Here is a 19,704-nt window from a genome sequence, read left to right on the forward strand (position 1 = left end):
GTCTTGTTTGCTAGGGTATTGGATACAATTAGACATGTAAAGCAACGTGTTATGACATCGGTTTAAACAGTTATCTTTCTGTTTTGTTAATACGTATTCATCCAGACAGCTGTCAAACATTCGAGGTTACTTAAATACTATAGCCCTACATGGTTGGACAAAAGCTCATTTATGTTCAACAAACACAACAAGAGTCAACATGTATGGCATTGAACATTGCTCTCTGTTTTGTAAGAGATGTTAAACTTAATGATCTCTTGCACTCCTTGCATTTCATAACAGTGGTTGTCCTTTTCGATTTAAAGCTTTCGTGACTGCAGGGATTCATCTTCTTGGTTCTTTCGGTAAAGTCACGTAGTAGGGAAGTAATAAAATAATAATAATAATAAATAATAATAAAATAAAATAATTCTCACGACGTTTCGGCTACAACGCAAGCAGCCGTCTTCAGGTGAAGAATGAGACACTATCAAGCTAGGAGCTTATATATAAGCTGGGTTGGAGGTGGAAGAGCGCCTTAACAAAAAGAATGTGCATATGAAGAGGAATTTAGCATATTCATGGGAAATGCGTAGGAGGTGGGCAGGGGGGTTTTAAAGTCATATTATGCCCATGCATTATGCAGGATCAGCAGCACCAAGGGAGGGTGCAGGGAGTAGCATTAACAAAGGAAAGGAATGTTAATAGTATGTAGCTGCAGTTACTTAACAACCACGTAGAAAACTAAAGTATAAACTACGTAAAAAAAAACTAAAGTATTAACTGCATAGCACCATCAGTATACTTACTATACTCTACAATAAGCTGAGTTACTAACAGCAAGTAATACATTACAATTCTACGTCGTAAAAATTATATAATATGCTTCCATCTAAACTTTATTCTCTTACATCACACGAGCATACACCGTACTATATACTGCCATAGATAAACCCAACATTAAATTATATACTGTATTGCTATAAGGATTTCCAGTGAACTCAAACACGTACGCCAAGCTCTTAAGGCTAATGGTTACTCCGACTACACAATCCGCAAAGCCATCATTCCAACCATCAAGAAGGATCCTGTTGAGGAGCCTTTCAAGACCATCACTTTACCCTACATTGCTGGGGTCACAAAAAAGATCTCCAAAATCCTGATTAAACACAAGATCCAGGTCCGATTCAACACAGTACATAAAATCCGTGATCTGGTACCGTCTGTAAAAGATGTGGTTCCAGACATACAGTACCCTGGCGTCTACAAACTAAGTTGCCTCTGTGGTAGCAGTTACATTGGGCAAACCAAACGACATGTCTCGGACCGCATCCGTGAACATAACGCAGACCTGAAACACGGTAGGACAAACACCTCAGCCGTGGCAGATCACTGTTACAACTCAGTGGGCTCACATGACATTGACTTCTCCAAGACAGAGGTTCTCTGCAAGCCATCTGTCTATCATGAGAGATTCGTTCATGAGGCGATCCACATATACAAACACAGAGACAATTTTAACCGAGAAGATGGATTCTGGCTTAGCAATCATTGGAAGGACGTAATAAACCATTTCGGATCTTAACTGATTGTGTTCACGTTTACGGTGACTTTCAGACCGCGTTCCACTCACTGGCATTGTATTCTCCGCAGGGAATGGATTCTTTGCTCCGCTGCAAGTTTTCCCAACACGACTCACCCATTGACACGACGGTCAATGGTACAGTGTATAATAACAAATAGTATAACATTTATATGCTTAATACAATGTAAAAAGTAATATATAGTATCGTAATTGTATAGTAAACATATAGCAGTGTGATACACATTAGGGTGGGTAGAATAATACATAGTGTTATATTAAAATGTATAAGGTGGTTTATAGCAATAAAATATGTAATTTAATGTTGGGTTTATCTATGGCAGTATATAGTACGGTGTATGCTCGTGTGATGTAAGAAAATAAAGTTTAGATGGAAGCATATTATATAATTTTTACGACGTAGAATATTAATGTATTACTTGCTGTTAGTAACTCAGCTTATTGTAGAGTATAGTAAGTATACTGATGGTGCTATGCAGTTTATACTTTAGTTTTTTTACGTAGTTTATACTTTAGTTTTCTACGTGGTTGTTTAGTAACTGCAGCTACATACTATTAACATTCCTTTCCTTTGTTAATGCTACTCCCTGCACCCTCCCTTGGTGCTGCTGATCCTGCATAATGCATGGGCATAATATGACTTTGAAACCCCCCTGCCCACCTCCTACGCATTTCCCATGAATATGCTAAATTCCTCTTCATATGCACATTCTTTTTGTTAAGGCGCTCTTCCACCTCCAACCCAGCTTATATATAAGCTCCTAGCTTGGTAGTGTCTCATTCTTCACCTGAAGACGGCTGCTTGTGTTGTAGCCGAAACGTCATGAGAATTATTTTATTTTATTATGTTTTATTTTTATTATTTTATTACTTCCCTTCTACGTGACTTTACCGAAAGAACCAAGAAGAAAAAAGTGGTTGTCCTGCTTTCCGCCAATCACGGAATGTTTTCAGTGAGCCATGTGGCTCTTAACTCGGGTTCAACCGCAACAAACAAAAACATGAACAAAAAACATCTTAAAGTGACTACACGCAGCAGAAAAATCCAGGAAAAAATAGCAACGTCTTCCAGAAAAAACTGCGTATTTCAACGCTGTGTGCAAAAATCCCAGTGGGATGCAAGTCAAACAAAAACAACCATAAGATAATTTAGATTAAAGTTATCAGGCTAACTCTGTACTACAACAAACAAACATGGCTAAACCAAAACGTTTTCAAATTCACCAAAATAAAGCTATAAAAACAATGTAACAGTGATCATAGGAATTGTGATTCAAATTTAACAATAAACGATATACATAACATGTACGACCAACTTTGCAGCCATAGCTTGCTGCATGAGTCACTCCATAACAGCAGGAGTATCAGTAGCAGTATCAACAATTTTCAATACACCTTTAAAGATCAGCACACTATAATCAAAACTCAAGATCATACTTTGCAGCGGTCATCCAGAACGATACATTTGATTTCAGGCCATATTGAATAGCAGTGGCAGCTAGGGGTGTACAACTCCTCTAGAGCAGTTTTGAGTGAAGATCTCACAGGTAGTGATCCAAGTTGCAGTTTATTGGCGATAGCATTCCAGACCCTGGGGGCATCAATAGAAAAGGCCCTTCCTCCAGTATTTGTACAGCAATAAGGAATGTGAAGCTGGTAAATGAGCGAAGACCTTAGGTCACATTTGTTATTCGAAACAGTGAGGAGATCCAGCAGATAGTCTGCTGATTTGTTTTGTAATATGAAGACCCCACACCTCCAGACCCCCACCTCCAATCAACATGGTTGACTATGTATGGTGCGAAAGAAGTTCAACATACGCTGTACATATATACAAGACGGATACCACCTTGCACTTATTTGAGTAGGAGGTGAAACTAATACTTTGCTGTATATATTTAACTACCAATTCGGGTTCCTTTTCAATTCGTGAGGACATTGCAAAAACAAATTAACTTTGTATGATGCGAAGACATGTGTGTGCCACAAAGACAAATTCAGGTCAGAATACAGTTAACCGCGACAAAGTATCATTGTAAATGGATTGGCATCTCCTGTCTGCTATGCTGGTCAGCCCTGAAATGTATTGCTCATGCTGCTGCTGGTGAAAGGGCATACACGAGAGGAAGCACTAGAAAACACTCTCAAGTATATTTGGCTTACTCTTCCATGCCGGCTCAACATTTTAGAAGTTATGGGAGTACCCACACTTTAACTCCACCACATGTGACCTGCTGATCGACTAACTGTGGTTTATCCATTTATACTGCTGGATGGACAGGGGTGGGGATACTTCATAAACTTGTCCTAACGTTTAGACTGCTGTGCCAGGAGATTGAACCGGGAATACATTCGACGCGATAAAAAAAATTGCCTTGAAATGTGTGGTTCTGGCATTTAACATGTTTAGGTTTACAGTCGTTTTATGGAGGATGAATGAAAATGGGGATGTTTGGATTGCCCCACGGATTACAAGGATTTACAGATTATTTGGATTTTCGCTGTATATTTTATGTTTCTTTGTAACTTTTCTGATTATTTTATATCATATTCAATATAGAGCTGGCATTTTTACAGTCTTGTTAATTTTCCGAAAAAAAATCACGAAATTTTTTCAATTCGAATTCTCTTTTTAAAAACATTATCCACGTCCCCCTTACATTCTGGTGAATTCTTAACTGGTGAACTAAACTTAAAATATCTGTGCTAAACACAGCAGTATAAGATTGCAGGCTCTTTATCACGTACAGCCATGTGTACAGATATGTTCATATTAAACTAAAAAAAATTACCAGGTAAGGCCCACTGAGCTATATAGCTCTTCTTCAGAAGCGACATGGCGACAAATCATGTGTACATTTAGAGCAGCCAAATACTCGAAACGCATGTTTCTAAATACAGAGGAAAAAACCGGAAGACCCCGTGAAAAATCCATGCGACCACAAGGAGAATATGGAAACTCCAAATATACAGGCCTCAGGGTTGGGATCGAACCCACGACCTCCTCTAAACCAGGCAAGGGAGATAACATATCGCCACTGTGGCACACCTCATATAAAACAGAGTTTCAATGGCTTCACTAGGCTTTGCAAAACGTTTACAAAAGGTCACGTAATAGCATTTCCTCGTGCAATATTTACCGAAGCAGTTGGGTTGACCTTCATGTAGTTCGTATCCTGTATTGCATTGGCAGGTGGAGTTTTTTGTGCTGGGATCAATGAAGCACATTCCATTGGTGCAAGGCAGAGAACAGGGTGTATTAGCTGCAGTAAAAATGAAACAAGAATACATACACAATTAAACATTTACATCATACAAGTCTATAAATCCTATTTTGCCTATAAGGTTAACTTCATGAAGCAAAATGAAATGTAAAATTTGTTTGTACCAGACAGTATTCACATTAGGCTTCCTAGCATTACTTTTATGTGACATTCCCATTGTTGTACCCTTCTACTTTTGTACGATGCACTGGAAACAAGCGAAAGGGCCCGAGTAATGTACCTATTATGGCTATTATTCATTCTGCTACTTTTGGTGGAGTGAGGGTCATTTCATGAGAAAAAATTCTGTCATTCCACCATTTGAAATTCATGTATGATGGATACTTTACAGAAACGCACCTATATCTGCAACTTACGCATGCCAAAATTGCAGAATGATCCAAAGTGGGCTCGGTTAGGTTGGGGTAATGGTGGAAGCAATTATGGCATGATGTTTCTGCTTCTATGTGTAAACTCTGCATCGTTGTGTGGAATGATGTAATTCTCACTCGGTGAAATTGGCTTAAGAATGTAACGCTGAGAGAGCTTTTGCGAAGCCCATTCCGTAAAATTCGAGTGCAACTGTCGCTATATAAAGTGATATAATTATTCCGTGGAATATGGATAGCTAGATTATTCTATAAAGGCGTGTGATGTAATGGTGGATGAAAAAATTGTGCAGTAACCTGGAGTAGTTGTTGTGGAAGAAATCTTAGTAGTCGGAGATGTGATTGGTGTTGTTGACAATGGAGACGTTGTTGCTGCTGTTGAGAAAGATTCAGTGCTCGAAGTTGTCGATTCTGAGGTAATGGTGGATGTGAAAATAGTTGTAGTGTCTGACGTAGGTGTTGTCGAAGAGAACGGTTCTGTTGGCGATGTGAATGTTGTCAATAAAGGAGATGTTGCTACTGATGTTGACACCATTACTCTACTGGAAGTTATTGCATTCGCTGATGTAAATTGTGTTGTTGACAATGGAGATGTTGCTGCTGGTGTTGAGCCAGATTCAGTATTTGAAGTTGTTGATTCTGAGGAAATGGTGGACGAAGAAATAGTTATAGTGTTTGATGTAGGTGGTGTGGAAGTAAACGTTGTAGTAGGAGATGTGAATGGTCTTGTTGACAATGAGGAAGTTGCTGCTACTGTTGAGATAGATTCAATGTTTGAAGTTGATTCTGAGGTTATGGTGGATTGGGAAATAGTTGTGTCTGACATAGGTGTTGTCGAAGAAAACGGTGCTGTTGATGATGTGAATGACGTTGTTGACAATGGAGATGTTGTTCCTGATGTTGACACGATTACTATACTGGAAGTTGTTGCAGTCGCTGATGTAAATGGTGTTGTTGATAGTGGAGGAGTTGCTGCTGCTGTTGAACCAGATTCAGTGCTTGAAGTTAACGATTCTGAGGTAATGGTGGATGTGAAAATAGTTGTAGTGTCTGACGTAGGTGTTGTCGAAGAATACGATTCTGTTGGCGATGTGAATAATGTTGTTGACAATGGAGAAGTTGCACCTGATGTTGACATCGTTTCTATATTGGAAGTTCTTGCAGTCGCGGATGTGAAAGGTGTTGTTGACAATGGAGATGCTGCAGCTGTTGAAATCGTTTCAGTACGTGAAGTTGTCGATTCTGAGGTAATGGTGGATGGAGACGTAGTTGTGGTGTCTGACATAGGTGTTGTGGAAGAAAAAGTTGTAGTCGGAGATGTGAATGGTGTTGTTGACAATGGAGACGTTGTTGCTGTTGTTGAGACAGATTCAGTGCTTGAAGTTGTCGATTCTGAAGTAATGATGGATGGAGAAATAGTTGGAGTGTTTGAAATAGCTGTTGTCGATGAAAACGGTGATGTTGGTGATGTGAATAATGTTGTTGACAATGGAGAAGTTGCACCTGATGTTGACATCGTTTCTATATTGGAAGTTATTGCAGTCGCTGATGTGAAACGTGTTGTTGATAATGGAGAACTTGCTGCTACTGTTGAAACAGTTTCAGTGCTCAAAGTTGTCGATTCTGAGGTAATGGTGGATGGGGAAATAGGTGTAGTGTCTGACATAGGTGTTGTGGAAGAAAAAGTTGTAGTCGGAGATGTGAATGGTGTTGTTGACAATGGAGATGTTGATGCTGCTGTTGAGACAGATTCAGTGCTTGAAGTTGTCGATTCTGAGGTAATGGTGGATGAAAAAATAGTTGTAGTGTCTGAAATAGCTGTTGTCGAAGAAATCGGTGATGTTGGTGATGTGAATAATGTTGTTAACAATGGAGAAGTTGCACCTGATGTTGACATCGTTTCTATATTGGAAGTTCTTGCAGTCGCTGATGTGAAAGGTGTTGTTGACAATGGAGATGTTGCGGCTGTTGAAATCGTGTTAGTACTTGAAGTTGTTGCTTCTGAGGTAATGGTGGATGTGGAAATCGTTGCAGTGTCTGCAGTAGGTGTTGTCGAATAAAACGGTGCTGTTGGTGATGTTATTGATGTTGTCGACAATGGAGATGTCGCTCCTGATGTTGCAACCGTTAGTATACTGGAAGTTGTTGCAGTCGCTGATGTAAATGGTGTTGTTGACAATGGAGACGTTGTTGCTGCAGTTGAGACAGATCCAGTGCTCGAAGTTGTCGATTCTGAGATAATGGTGGATGGAGAAATAGTTGTAGTGTCTGAAATTGTTGTTGTGAAATAAATCGATGATGTTGGTGACAATGGAGATGTCACTCTTGATGTTGCCACTGTTATTAGACTGGAAGTTGTTGCAGTTGCTGATGTAAATTGTGTTGTTGACAATGGAGAACTTGTTGCTGCTGTTGAGACAGATTCAGTGTTCAAAGTTGTCGATTCTGAGATCATGGTGGATGGAGAAATAGTTGTAGTGTCTGACATAGGTATTGTGGAAGAAAACGTTGTCGTGGAAGATGTGAATGGTGTTGTTGACAATGCAGACGTTGTTGCTACTGTTGAGACAGATTCAGTGTTCAAAGTTGTCGATTCTGAGGTCATGGTGGATGGAGAAATAGTTGTAGTATCTGACGTTGGTGTTGTGGAAGAAAACGTTGTAGTCGGAGATGTGAATGGTGTTGTTGACAATAGAGACGTTGTGACTGCTGTTGAGACAGATTCAGTGCTCAAAGTTGTCAATTTTGAGGCAATGGTGAATGGAGAAATAGTTGTGATGTCTGACATAGGTTTTGTGGAAGAAAAAGTTGTAGTCGGAGATGTGAATGGTGTTGCTGACAATGGAGATGTTGATGCTGCTGTTGAGACAGATTCAGTGCTTGAAGTTGTCGATTCTGAGGTAATGGTGGATGAAAAAATAGTTGTAGTGTCTGAAATAGCTGTTGTCGAAGAAATCGGTGATGTTGGTGATGTGAATAATGTTGTTGACAATGGAGAAGTTGCACCTGATGTTGACATCGTTTCTATATTGGAAGTTCTTGCAGTCGCTGATGTGAAACGTGTTGTTGACAATGGAGAACTTGCTGCTCCTGTTGAGACAGTTTCAGTGTTTGAAGTTGTCGATTCTGAAGTAATGGTGGATGGAGAAATAGTTGTAGTGTCTGCTGTAGGTGTTGTCGAAGAAAACGTTGTCGTCGGAGATGTGAAAGGTATTGTTGACAATGGATACGTTGTTGCTGCTGTTGAGAGAAATTCAGTGCTCGAAGTTGTCGATTCTGAGATAATGGTGGATGGAGAAATAGTTGTAGTGTCTGAAATAGGTGTTGTGGAAGAAATCGGTGATGTTGATGATGTCAATGATGTTGTTGACAACGGAAAAGTTGCACCTGATGTTGACATCGTTTCTATATTGGAAGTTTTTGCAGTCGATGATGTGAACGGTGTTGTTGAGAATGGAGATGTTGTGGCTGTTGAAATCGTTTCAGTGCTTGAAGTTGTTGCTTCTGAGGTAATGGTAGATGTGGAAATCATTGCAGTGTCTCCCGTAGGTGTTGTTGAAGAAAACCGTGCTGTTGGTGATGTTATTGATGTTGTCGACAATGGAGATGTCGCTCCTGATGTTGCCACCGTTAGGATACTGGAAGTTGTTGCAGTCGCTGATGTAAATGGTGTTGTTGACAATGCAGAAGTTGCTGTTGCTGTTGAGACAGTTTCATTCCTTGAAGTTGTCGATTCTGAGGTAATGGTGGATGGAGAAATAGTTGTAGTGACTGACATAGGTGTTGTCGAAGAAAACAGTGATGTTGGTGATGTGAATGATGTTGAAAATGGAGAAGTTGTTGCTGCTGTTGAGACAGATTCAGTGCTTGAAGTTGTCGATTCTGAGGTAATTGTGGATGGGGAAATAGTTGTAGTGTCTGACATGGGTGTTGTGGAAGAAATCGTTGTACTAGGAGATGTGAATAGTGTCGTTGACAGTGGAGACGTTTTTGCTGCTGTTGAGACAGATTCTGTGCCTGAAGTTGTCGATTCTGAGGTAATGGTGGATGGAGAATTAGTTGTAGTGTCGGAAATAGGTGTTGTCAAATAAATCGGTGATGTTGGTGATGTGAATGATGTTGTTGACAATGGAGAAGTTGCACCTGATGTTGACATCGTTTCTATATTGGAAGTTCTTGCAGTCGCTGATGTGAAAGGTGTTGTTGACAATGGAGATGTTTCGGCTGTTGAAATCGTTTCAGTACTTGAAGTTGTTGCTTCTGATGTAATGGTAGTTGTGGAAATCGTTGTGGTGTCTGCCGTAGGTGTTTTCGAAGAAAACGGCGCTGTTGGTGATGTTATTGATGTTGTCGACAACGGAGATGTCACTCCTAATGTTGCCACTGTAATTAGACTGGAAGTTGTTGCAGTTGCTGATGTAAATTGTGTTGTTGACAATGGAGAACTTGTTGCTGCTGTTGAGACAGATTCAGTGTCCAAAGTTGTCGATTCTGAGGTCATGGTGGATGGAGAAATAGTTGTAGTGTCTGACATAAGTGTTGTGGAAGAAAACGTTGTCGTCGAAGATGTGAATGGTGTTGTTGACAATGCAGACGTTGTTGCTACTGCTGAGACAGATTCAGTGTTCAAAGTTATCGATTCTGAGGTCATGGTGGATGGAGAAATAGTTGTAGTATCTGACGTTGGTGTTGTGGAAGAAAACGTTGTAGTCGGAGATGTGAATAGTGTCGTTGACAATGGAGACGTTGTTGCTGCTGTTGAGACAGATTCAGTGCTCGAAGTTGTCGATTCTGAGATAATGGTGGATGGAGATATAGTTGTAGTGTCGGAAATAGGTGTTGTCAAAGAAATTGGTGATGTTGGTGATGTGAATGATGTTGTTGACAATGGAGACGTTGCACCTGATGTTGACATCGTTTCTATATTGGAAGTTCTTGCAGTCGCTGATGTGAAAGGTGTTGTTGACAATGGAGATGTTGCGGCTGTTGAAATCGTTCCAGTACTTGAAGTTGTTGCTTCTGAGGTAATGGTAGTTGTGGAAATCGTTGTGGTGTCTGCCGGAGGTGTTGTTGAAGAAAACTGCGCTGTTGGTGATGTTATTGATGTTGTCGACAATGGAGATGTCACTCCTGATGTTGCCACTGTTATTAGATTGGAAGTTGTTGCAGTTGCTGATGTAAATTGTGTTGTTGACAATGGAGAACTTGTTGCTACTGTTGAGGCAGATTCAGTGTTCAAAGTTGTCGATTCTGAGGTCATGGTGGATGGAGAAATAGTTGTAGTGTCTGACATAGGTGTTGTGGAAGAAAACGTTGTCGTCGAAGATGTGAATGGTGTTGTTGACAATGGAGATGTTGATGCTGCAGTTGAGACAGATCTAGTGCTCGAAGTTGTCGATTCTGAGATAATGGTGGATGGAGAAATAGTTGTAGTGTCTGAAATTGTTGTTGTGAAAGAAATCGGTGATGTTGGTGATGTGAATGATGTTGTTGACAATGGAGATGTCGCTCCTGATGTTGCCACTGTTATTAGACTGGAAGTTGTTGCAGTTGCTGATGTAAATTGTGTTGTTGACAATAGAGAACTTGTTTCTGCTGTTGAGACAGATTCAGTGTTCAAAGTTGTCGATTCTGAGGTCATGGTGGATGGAGAAATAGTTGTAGTGTCTGACATAGGTGTTGTGGAAGAAAACGTTGTAGTCGGAGATGTGAATGGTGTTGTTGACAACAGAGACGTTGTTACTGCTGTTGAGACAGATTCAGTGCTCAAAGTTGTCAATTCTGAGGCAATGGTGAATGGAGAAATAGTTGTGATGTCTGACATAGGTTTTGTGGAAGAAAAAGTTGTAGTCGGAGATGTGAATGGTGTTGTTGACAATGGAGATGTTGATGCTGCTGTTGAGACAAATTCAGTGCTTGAAGTTGTCGATTCTGAGGTAATGGTGGATGAAAAAATAGTTGTAGTGTCTGAAATAGCTGTTGTCGAAGAAATCGGTGATGTTGGTGATGTGAATAATGTTGTTGACAATGGAGAAGTTGCACCTGATGTTGACATCGTTTCTATATTGGAAGTTCTTGCAGTCGCTGATGTGAAACGTGTTGTTGACAATGGAGAACTTGCTGCTGCTGTTGAGACAGTTTCAGTGTTTGAATTTGTCGATTCTGAAGGAATGGTGGATGGAGAAATAGTTGTAGTGTCTGCTGTAGGTGTTGTCGAAGAAAACGTTGATATTGGTGATGTGGATGATGCTGTCGACAATGGAGAAGTTGCACCTGATGTTGACATCGTTTCTATATTGGAAGTTGTTGCAGTCGCTGATGTAAATGGTGTTGTTGACAATGCAGACGTTGTTGCTGCTGTTGAGACAGATTCAGTGCTTGAAGTTGTCGATTCTGAACTAATGGTGGATGGAGAAATAGTTGTAGTGTCTGAAATAGCTGTTGTCGAAGAAAACGTTGTCGTCGGAGATGTGAAAGGTATTGTTGACAATGGATACGTTGTTGCTGCTGTTGAGACAGATTCAGTGCTCGAAGTTGTCGATTCTGAGATAATGGTGGATGGAGAAATAGTTGTAGTGTCTGAAATAGGTGTTGTGGAAGAAATCGGTGATGTTGATGATGTCAATGATGTTGTTGACAACGGAAAAGTTGCATCTGATGTTGACATCGTTTCTATATTGGAAGTTTTTGCAGTCGCTGATGTGAACGGTGTTGTTGACAATGGAGATGTTGCGGCTGTTGAAATCGTTTCAGTACTTGAAGTTGATGCTTCTGAGGTAATGGTAGATGTGGAAATCAGTGCAGTATCTCCCGTAGGTGTTGTTGAAGAAAACCGTGCTGTTGGTGATGTTATTGATGTTGTCGACAATGGAGATGTCGCTCCTGATGTTGCCACCGTTAGGATACTGGAAGTTGTTGCAGTCGCTGATGTAAATGGTGTTGTTGACAATGCAGAAGTTGCTGCTGCTGTTGAGACAGTTTCATTCCTTGAAGTTGTCGATTCTGAGGTAATGGTGGATGGAGAAATAGTTTTAGTGACTGATATAGGTGTTGTCGAAGAAAACAGTGATGTTGGTGATGTGAATGATGTTGAAAATGGAGAAGTTGTTGCTGCTGTTGAGACAGATTCAGTGCTTGAAGTTGTCGATTCTGAGGTAATTGTGGATGGGGAAATAGTTGTAGTGTCTGACATGGGTGTTGTGGAAGAAAACGTTGTAGTCGGAGATGTGACTGGTGTTGTTGACAATGGAGACGTTGTTGCTGATGTTGAGACAGATTCAGTGCTTGAAGTTGTCGATTCTAAGGGAATGGTGGATGGAGAATTAGTTGTAGCGTCCGACATAGGTGTTGTGGAAGAAATCGTTGTACTAGGAGATGTGAATAGTGTCGTTGACAATGGAGACGTTTTTGCTGCTGTTGAGACAGATTCTGTGCCTGAAGTTGTCGATTCTGAGGTAATGGTGGATGGAGAATTAGCTGTAGTGTCGGAAATAGGTGTTGTGGAAGAAATCGGTGATGTTGATGATGTCAATGATGTTGTTGACAACGGATAAGTTGCACCTGATGTTGACATCGTTTCTATATTGGAAGTTTTTGCAGTCGATGATGTGAACGGTGTTGTTGAGAATGGAGATGTTGCGGCTGTTGAAATCGTTTCAGTACTTGAAGTTGTTGCTTCTGAGGTAATGGTAGATGTGGAAATCATTGCAGTGTCTCCCGTAGGTGTTGTTGAAGAAAACCGTGCTGTTGGTGATGTTATTGATGTTGTCGACAATGGAGATGTCGCTCCTGATGTTGCCACCGTTAGGATACTGGAAGTTGTTGCAGTCGCTGATGTAAATGGTGTTGTTGACAATGCAGAAGTTGCTGTTGCTGTTGAGACAGATTCAGTGCTTGAAGTTGTCGATTCTGAGGTAATTGTGGATGGGGAAATAGTTGTAGTGTCTGACATGGGTGTTGTGGAAGAAAACGTTGTAGTTGGAGATGTGACTGATGTTGTTGACAATGGAGACGTTGTTGCTGCTGTTGAGACAGATTCAGTGCTTGAAGTTGTCGATTCTAAGGTAATGGTCGATGGAGATATAGTTGTAGTGTCGGAAATAGGTGTTGTCAAAGAAATTGGTGATGTTGGTGATGTGAATGATGTTGTTGACAATGGAGACGTTGCACCTGATGTTGACATCGTTTCTATATTGGAAGTTCTTGCAGTCGCTGAAGTGAAAGGTGTTGTTGACAATGGAGATGTTGCGGCTGTTGAAATCGTTTCAGCACTTGAAGTTGTTGCTTCTGAGGTAATGGTAGTTGTGGAAATCGTTGTGGTGTCTGCCGTAGGTGTTTTCGAAGAAAACGGCGCTGTTGGTGATGTTATTGATGTTGTCGACAATGGAGATGTCACTCCTGATGTTGCCACTGTAATTAGACTGGAAGTTGTTGCAGTTGCTGATGTAAATTGTATTGTTGACAATGGAGAACTTGTTGCTGCTGTTGAGACAGATTCAGTGTCCAAAGTTGTCGATTCTGAGGTCATGGTGGATGGAGAAATAGTTGTAGTGTCTGACATAGGTGTTGTGGAAGAAAACGTTGTCGTCGAAGATGTGAATGGTGTTGTTGACAATGCAGAAGTTGTTGCTACTGTTGAGACAGATTGAGTGTTCAAAGTTGTCGATTCTGAGGTCATGGTGGATGGAGAAATAGTTGTAGTATCTGACGTTGGTGTTGTGGAAGAAAACGTTGTAGTCGGAGATGTGAATTGTGTCGTTGACAATGGAGACGTTGTTGCTGCTGTTGAGACAGATTCAGTGCTCGAAGTTGTCGATTCTGAGATAATGGTGGATGGAGATATAGTTGTAGTGTCGGAAATAGGTGTTGTCAAAGAAATCGGTGATGTTGGTGATGTGAATGATGTTGTTGACAATGGAGACGTTGCACCTGATGTTGACATCGTTTCTATATTGGAAGTTCTTGCAGTCGCTGATGTGAAAGGTGTTGTTGACAATGGAGATGTTGCGGCTGTTGAAATCGTTTCAGTACTTGAAGTTGTTGCTTCTGAGGTAATGGTAGTTGTGGAAATCGTTGTGGTGTCTGCCGTAGATGTTGTCGAAGAAAACTGCGCTGTTGGTGATGTTATTGATGTTGTCGACAATGGAGATGTCACTCCTGATGTTGCCACTGTTATTAGACTGGAAGTTGTTGCAGTTTCTGATGTAAATTGTGTTGTTGACAATGGAGATGTTGATGCTGCTGTTGAGACAGATTCAGTGCTTGAAGTTGTCGATTCTGAGGTAATGGTGGATGAAAAAATAGTTGTAGTGTCTGAAATAGCTGTTGTCGAAGAAATCGGTGATGTTGGTGATGTGAATAATGTTGTTAACAATGGAGAAGTTGCACTTGATGTTGACATAGTTTCTATATTGGAAGTTCTTGCAGTCGCTGATGTGAAAGGTGTTGTTGACAATGGAGATGTTGCGGCTGTTGAAATCGTGTTAGTACTTGAAGTTGTTGCTTCTGAGGTAATGGTGGATGTGGAAATCGTTGCAGTGTCTGCCGTTGGTGTTGTCGAATAAAACGGTGCTGTTGGTGATGTTATTGATGTTGTCGACAATGGAGATGTCGCTCCTGATGTTGCAACCGTTAGTATACTGGAAGTTGTTGCAGTCGCTGATGTAAATGGTGTTGTTGACAATGGATACGATGTTGCTGCAGTTGAGACAGATCCAGTGCTCGAAGTTGTCGATTCTGAGATAATGGTGGATGGAGAAATAGTTGTAGAGTCTGAAATTGTTATTGTGAAAGAAATCGGTGATGTTGGTGATGTGAATGATGTTGTTGACAATGAAGATGTCGCTCCTGATGTTGCCACTGTTATTAGACTGGAAGTTGTTGCAGTTACTGATGTAAATTGTATTGTTGACAATGGAGAACTTGTCGCTGCTGTTGAGACAGATTCAGTGTTCAAAGTTGTCGATTCTGAGGTCATGGTGGATGGAGAAATAGTTGTAGTATCTGACGTTGGTGTTGTGGAAGAAAACGTTGTAGTCGGAGATGTGAATGGTGTTGTTGACAATAGAGACGTTGTTACTGCTGTTGAGACAGATTCAGTGCTCAAAGTTGTCAATTCTGAGGCAATGGTGAATGGAGAAATAGTTGTGATGACTGACATAGGTGTTGTGGAAGAAAAAGTTGTAGTCGGAGATGTGAATGGTGTTGTTGACAATATAGATGTTGATGCTGCTGTTGAGACAGATTCAGTGCTTGAAGTTGTCGATTCTGAGGAAATGGTGGATGAAAAAATTGTTGTAGCGTCTGAAATAGCTGTTGTCGAAGAAATCGGTGATATTGGTGATGTGAATAATGTTGTTGACAATGGAGAAGTTGCACCTGATGTTGACATCGTTTCTATATTGGAAGTTCTTGCAGTCGCTGATGTGAAACGTGTTGTTGACAATGGAGAACTTGCTGCTGCTGTTGAGACAGTTTCAGTGTTTGAAGTTGTCGATTCTGAAGTAATGATGGATGGAGAAATAGTTGTAGTGTCTGCTGTAGGTGTTGTCGAAGAAAACGTTGATATTGGTGATGTGGATGATGCTGTCGATAATGGAGAAGTTGCACCTGATGTTGACATCGTTTCTATATTGGAAGTTGTTGCAGTCGCTGATGTAAATGGTGTTGTTGACAATGCAGACGTTGTTGCTGCTGTTGAGACAGATTCAGTGCTTGAAGTTGTCGATTCTGAACTAATGGTGGATGTAGAAATAGTTGTAGTGTCTGAAATAGCTGTTGTCGAAGAAAACGGTGATGTTGGTGATGTGAATAATGTTGTTGACAATGGAGAACTTGCACCTGATGTTGACATCGTTTCTATATTGGAAGTTGTTGCAGTCGCTGATGTAAGTGGTTTTGTTGACAATGGAGAACTTGCTGCTGCTGTTGAGACAGTTTCAGTGCTTGAAGTTATCGATTCTGAGGTAATGGTGGATGGATAAATAGTTGTAGTGTCTGACATAGGTGTTGTGGAAGAAAACGTTGTCGTCGGAGATGTGAAAGGTATTGTTGACAATGGAGACGTTGTTGCTGCTGTTGAGACAGATTCTGTGCTTGAAGTTGTCGATTCTGAGGTAATGGTGGATGGAGAATTAGTTGTAGTGTCGGAAATAGGTGTTGTCAAAGAAATCGGTGATGTTGGTGATGTGAATGATGTTGTTGACAATGGAGAAGTTGCACCTAATGTTGACATCGTTTCTATATTGGAAGTTCTTGCAGTCGCTGATGTGAAAGGTGTTGTTGACAATGGAGATGTTGCGGCTGTTGAAATCGTTTCACTACTTGAAGTTGTTGCTTCTGAGGTAATGGTGGATGTGGAAATCGTTGGAGTGTCTGCAGTAGATGTTGTCGAAGAAAACGGCGCTGTTGGTGATGTTATTGATGTTGTCGACAACGAGGATGTCGCTCCTGATGTTGCCACCGTTAGGTTACTGGAAGTTGTTGCAGTCGCTGATGTAAATGGTGTTGTTGACAATGGGGAAGTTGCTGCTGCTGTTGAGACAGTTTCAGTGCTTGAAGTTGTCGATTCTGAGGTAATGGTGGATGGTGAAATAGTTGTGGTGCCTAACATAGGTGTTGTGGAAGAAAACGTTGTCGTCGGAGATGTGACTGGTGTTGTTGACAATGGAGACGTTGTTGCTGCTGTTGATACAGATTCAGTGCTCGAAGTTGTCGATTCTGAGGAAATGGTGGATCGAGAAATAGTTGTAGTGTCTGACATAGGTGTTGCCGAAGAAAACAGTGATGTTGGTGATATGAATGATGTTGTTGAGAATGGAGAAGTTGTTGCTGCTGTTGAGACAGATTCAGTGCTTGAGGTTGTCGATTCTGAGGCAATTGTGGATGCGGAAATAGTTGCAGTGTCTGCCATAGGTGTTGTGGAAGAAAACGTTGTCGTCGGAGATGTGAAAGGTATTGTTGACAATGGAGACGTTGTTGCTGCTGTTGAGACAGATTCAGTGCTTGAAGTTGTCAATTCTAAGGGAATGGTAGATGGAGAATTAGTTGTAGCGTCCGACATAGGTGTTGTGGAAGCAATCGTTGTACTAGGAGATGTGAATAGTGTCGTTGACAATGGAGACGTTTTTGCTGCTGTTGAGACAGATTCTGTGCTTGAAGTTGTCGATTCTGAGGTAATGGTGGATGGAGAATTAGTTGTAGTGTCGGAAATAGGTGTTGTCAAAGAAATCGGTGATGTTGGTGATGTGAATGATGTTGTTGACAATGGAGAAGTTGCACCTGATGTTGACATCGTTTCTATATTGGAAGTTCTTGCAGTCGCTGATGTGAAAGGTGTTGTTGACAATGGAGATGTTGCGGCTGTTGAAATCGTTTCACTACTAGAAGTTGTTGCTTCTGAGGTAATGGTGGATGTGGAAATCGTTGGAGTGTCTGCAGTAGATGTTGTCGAAGAAAACGGCGCTGTTGGTGATGTTATTGATGTTGTCGACAACGAGGATGTCGCTCCTGATGTTGCCACCGTTAGGTTACTGGAAGTTGTTGCAGTCGCTGATGTAAATGGTGTTGTTGACAATGGGGAAGTTGCTGCTGCTGTTGAGACAGTTTCAGTGCTTGAAGTTGTCGATTCTGAGGTAATGGTGGATGGTGAAATAGTTGTGGTGCCTAACATAGGTGTTGTGGAAGAAAACGTTGTCGTCGGAGATGTGACTGGTGTTGTTGACAATGGAGACGTTGTTGCTGCTGTTGATACAGATTCAGTGCTCGAAGTTGTCGATTCTGAGGAAATGGTGGATCGAGAAATAGTTGTAGTGTCTGACATAGGTGTTGCCGAAGAAAACAGTGATGTTGGTGATATGAATGATGTTGTTGAGAATGGAGAAGTTGTTGCTGCTGTTGAGACAGATTCAGTGCTTGAGGTTGTCGATTCTGAGGCAATTGTGGATGCGGAAATAGTTGCAGTGTCTGCCATAGGTGTTGTGGAAGAAAACGTTGTCGTCGGAGATGTGAAAGGTATTGTTGACAATGGAGACGTTGTTGCTGCTGTTGAGACAGATTCAGTGCTTGAAGTTGTCAATTCTAAGGGAATGGTAGATGGAGAATTAGTTGTAGCGTCCGACATAGGTGTTGTGGAAGCAATCGTTGTACTAGGAGATGTGAATAGTGTCGTTGACAATGGAGACGTTTTTGCTGCTGTTGAGACAGATTCTGTGCTTGAAGTTGTCGATTCTGAGGTAATGGTGGATGGAGAATTAGTTGTAGTGTCGGAAATAGGTGTTGTCAAAGAAATCGGTGATGTTGGTGATGTGAATGATGTTGTTGACAATGGAGAAGTTGCACCTGATGTTGACATCGTTTCTATATTGGAAGTTCTTGCAGTCGCTGATGTGAAAGGTGTTGTTGACAATGGAGATGTTGCGGCTGTTGAAATCGTTTCACTACTTGAAGTTGTTGCTTCTGAGGTAATGGTGGATGTGGAAATCGTTGGAGTGTCTGCAGTAGATGTTGTCGAAGAAAACGGCGCTGTTGGTGATGTTATTGATGTTGTCGACAACGAGGATGTCGCTCCTGATGTTGCCACCGTTAGGTTACTGGAAGTTGTTGCAGTCGCTGATGTAAATGGTGTTGTTGACAATGGGGAAGTTGCTGCTGCTGTTGAGACAGTTTCAGTGCTTGAAGTTGTCGATTCTGAGGTAATGGTGGATGGTGAAATAGTTGTGGTGCCTAACATAGGTGTTGTGGAAGAAAACGTTGTCATCGGAGATGTGACTGGTGTTGTTGACAATGGAGACGTTGTTGCTGCTGTTGATACAGATTCAGTGCTCGAAGTTGTCGATTCTGAGGAAATGGTGGATCGAGAAATAGTTGTAGTGTCTGACATAGGTGTTGCCGAAGAAAACAGTGATGTTGGTGATATGAATGATGTTGTTGAGAATGGAGAAGTTGTTGCTGCTGTTGAGACAGATTCAGTGCTTGAGGTTGTCGATTCTGAGGCAATTGTGGATGCGGAAATAGTTGCAGTGTCTGCCATAGGTGTTGTGGAAGAAAACGTTGTCGTCGGAGATGTGAAAGGTATTGTTGACAATGGAGACGTTGTTGCTGCTGTTGAGACAGATTCAGTGCTTGAAGTTGTCAATTCTAAGGGAATGGTAGATGGAGAATTAGTTGTAGCGTCCGACATAGGTGTTGTGGAAGCAATCGTTGTACTAGGAGATGTGAATAGTGTCGTTGACAATGGAGACGTTTTTGCTGCTGTTGAGACAGATTCTGTGCTTGAAGTTGTCGATTCTGAGGTAATGGTGGATGGAGAATTAGTTGTAGTGTCGGAAATAGGTGTTGTCAAAGAAATCGGTGATGTTGGTGATGTGAATGATGTTGTTGACAATGGAGAAGTTGCACCTGATGTTGACATCGTTTCTATATTGGAAGTTCTTGCAGTCGCTGATGTGAAAGGTGTTGTTGACAATGGAGA

The 19,704-nt window shown here is 41.2% G+C and overlaps 2 protein-coding genes across 2 annotated transcripts in view; both read right to left on the reverse strand.

Moving 5' to 3' along the window:
• LOC144728324 (uncharacterized) overlaps positions 1–7,533 on the reverse strand; it is a 56,185-nt gene extending 48,652 nt beyond the window's left edge. Inside the window, exons 1-2 of the mRNA XM_078607678.1 lie at positions 5,532–7,533; positions 4,723–4,845 (exon numbers count right to left, since the gene is read on the reverse strand). Of these exons, the coding sequence (XP_078463804.1) occupies positions 4,723–4,845; positions 5,532–7,131 (1,723 nt within the window). The 5' untranslated portion in view covers positions 7,132–7,533. The remainder of the gene's footprint in view (positions 1–4,722; positions 4,846–5,531) is intronic.
• LOC144728250 (uncharacterized) lies at positions 7,214–18,980 on the reverse strand. Its single transcript, XM_078607557.1, has 2 exons — positions 7,421–18,980; positions 7,214–7,235 (listed from the first exon to the last, which is right to left on the reverse strand). The coding sequence occupies exons 1-2, from the start codon at positions 18,961–18,963 to the stop codon at positions 7,214–7,216; spliced, it is 11,565 nt and encodes a 3,854-aa protein (XP_078463683.1). The 5' UTR covers positions 18,964–18,980.
• Between the last annotated feature and the right edge of the window lie 724 nt (positions 18,981–19,704).

This window comes from Lampetra planeri, chromosome 28 (assembly GCF_965212315.1).
Source record: "Lampetra planeri chromosome 28, kcLamPlan1.2.h2, whole genome shotgun sequence".
NCBI classification, from domain to species: Eukaryota; Metazoa; Chordata; class Hyperoartia; order Petromyzontiformes; family Petromyzontidae; genus Lampetra; species Lampetra planeri.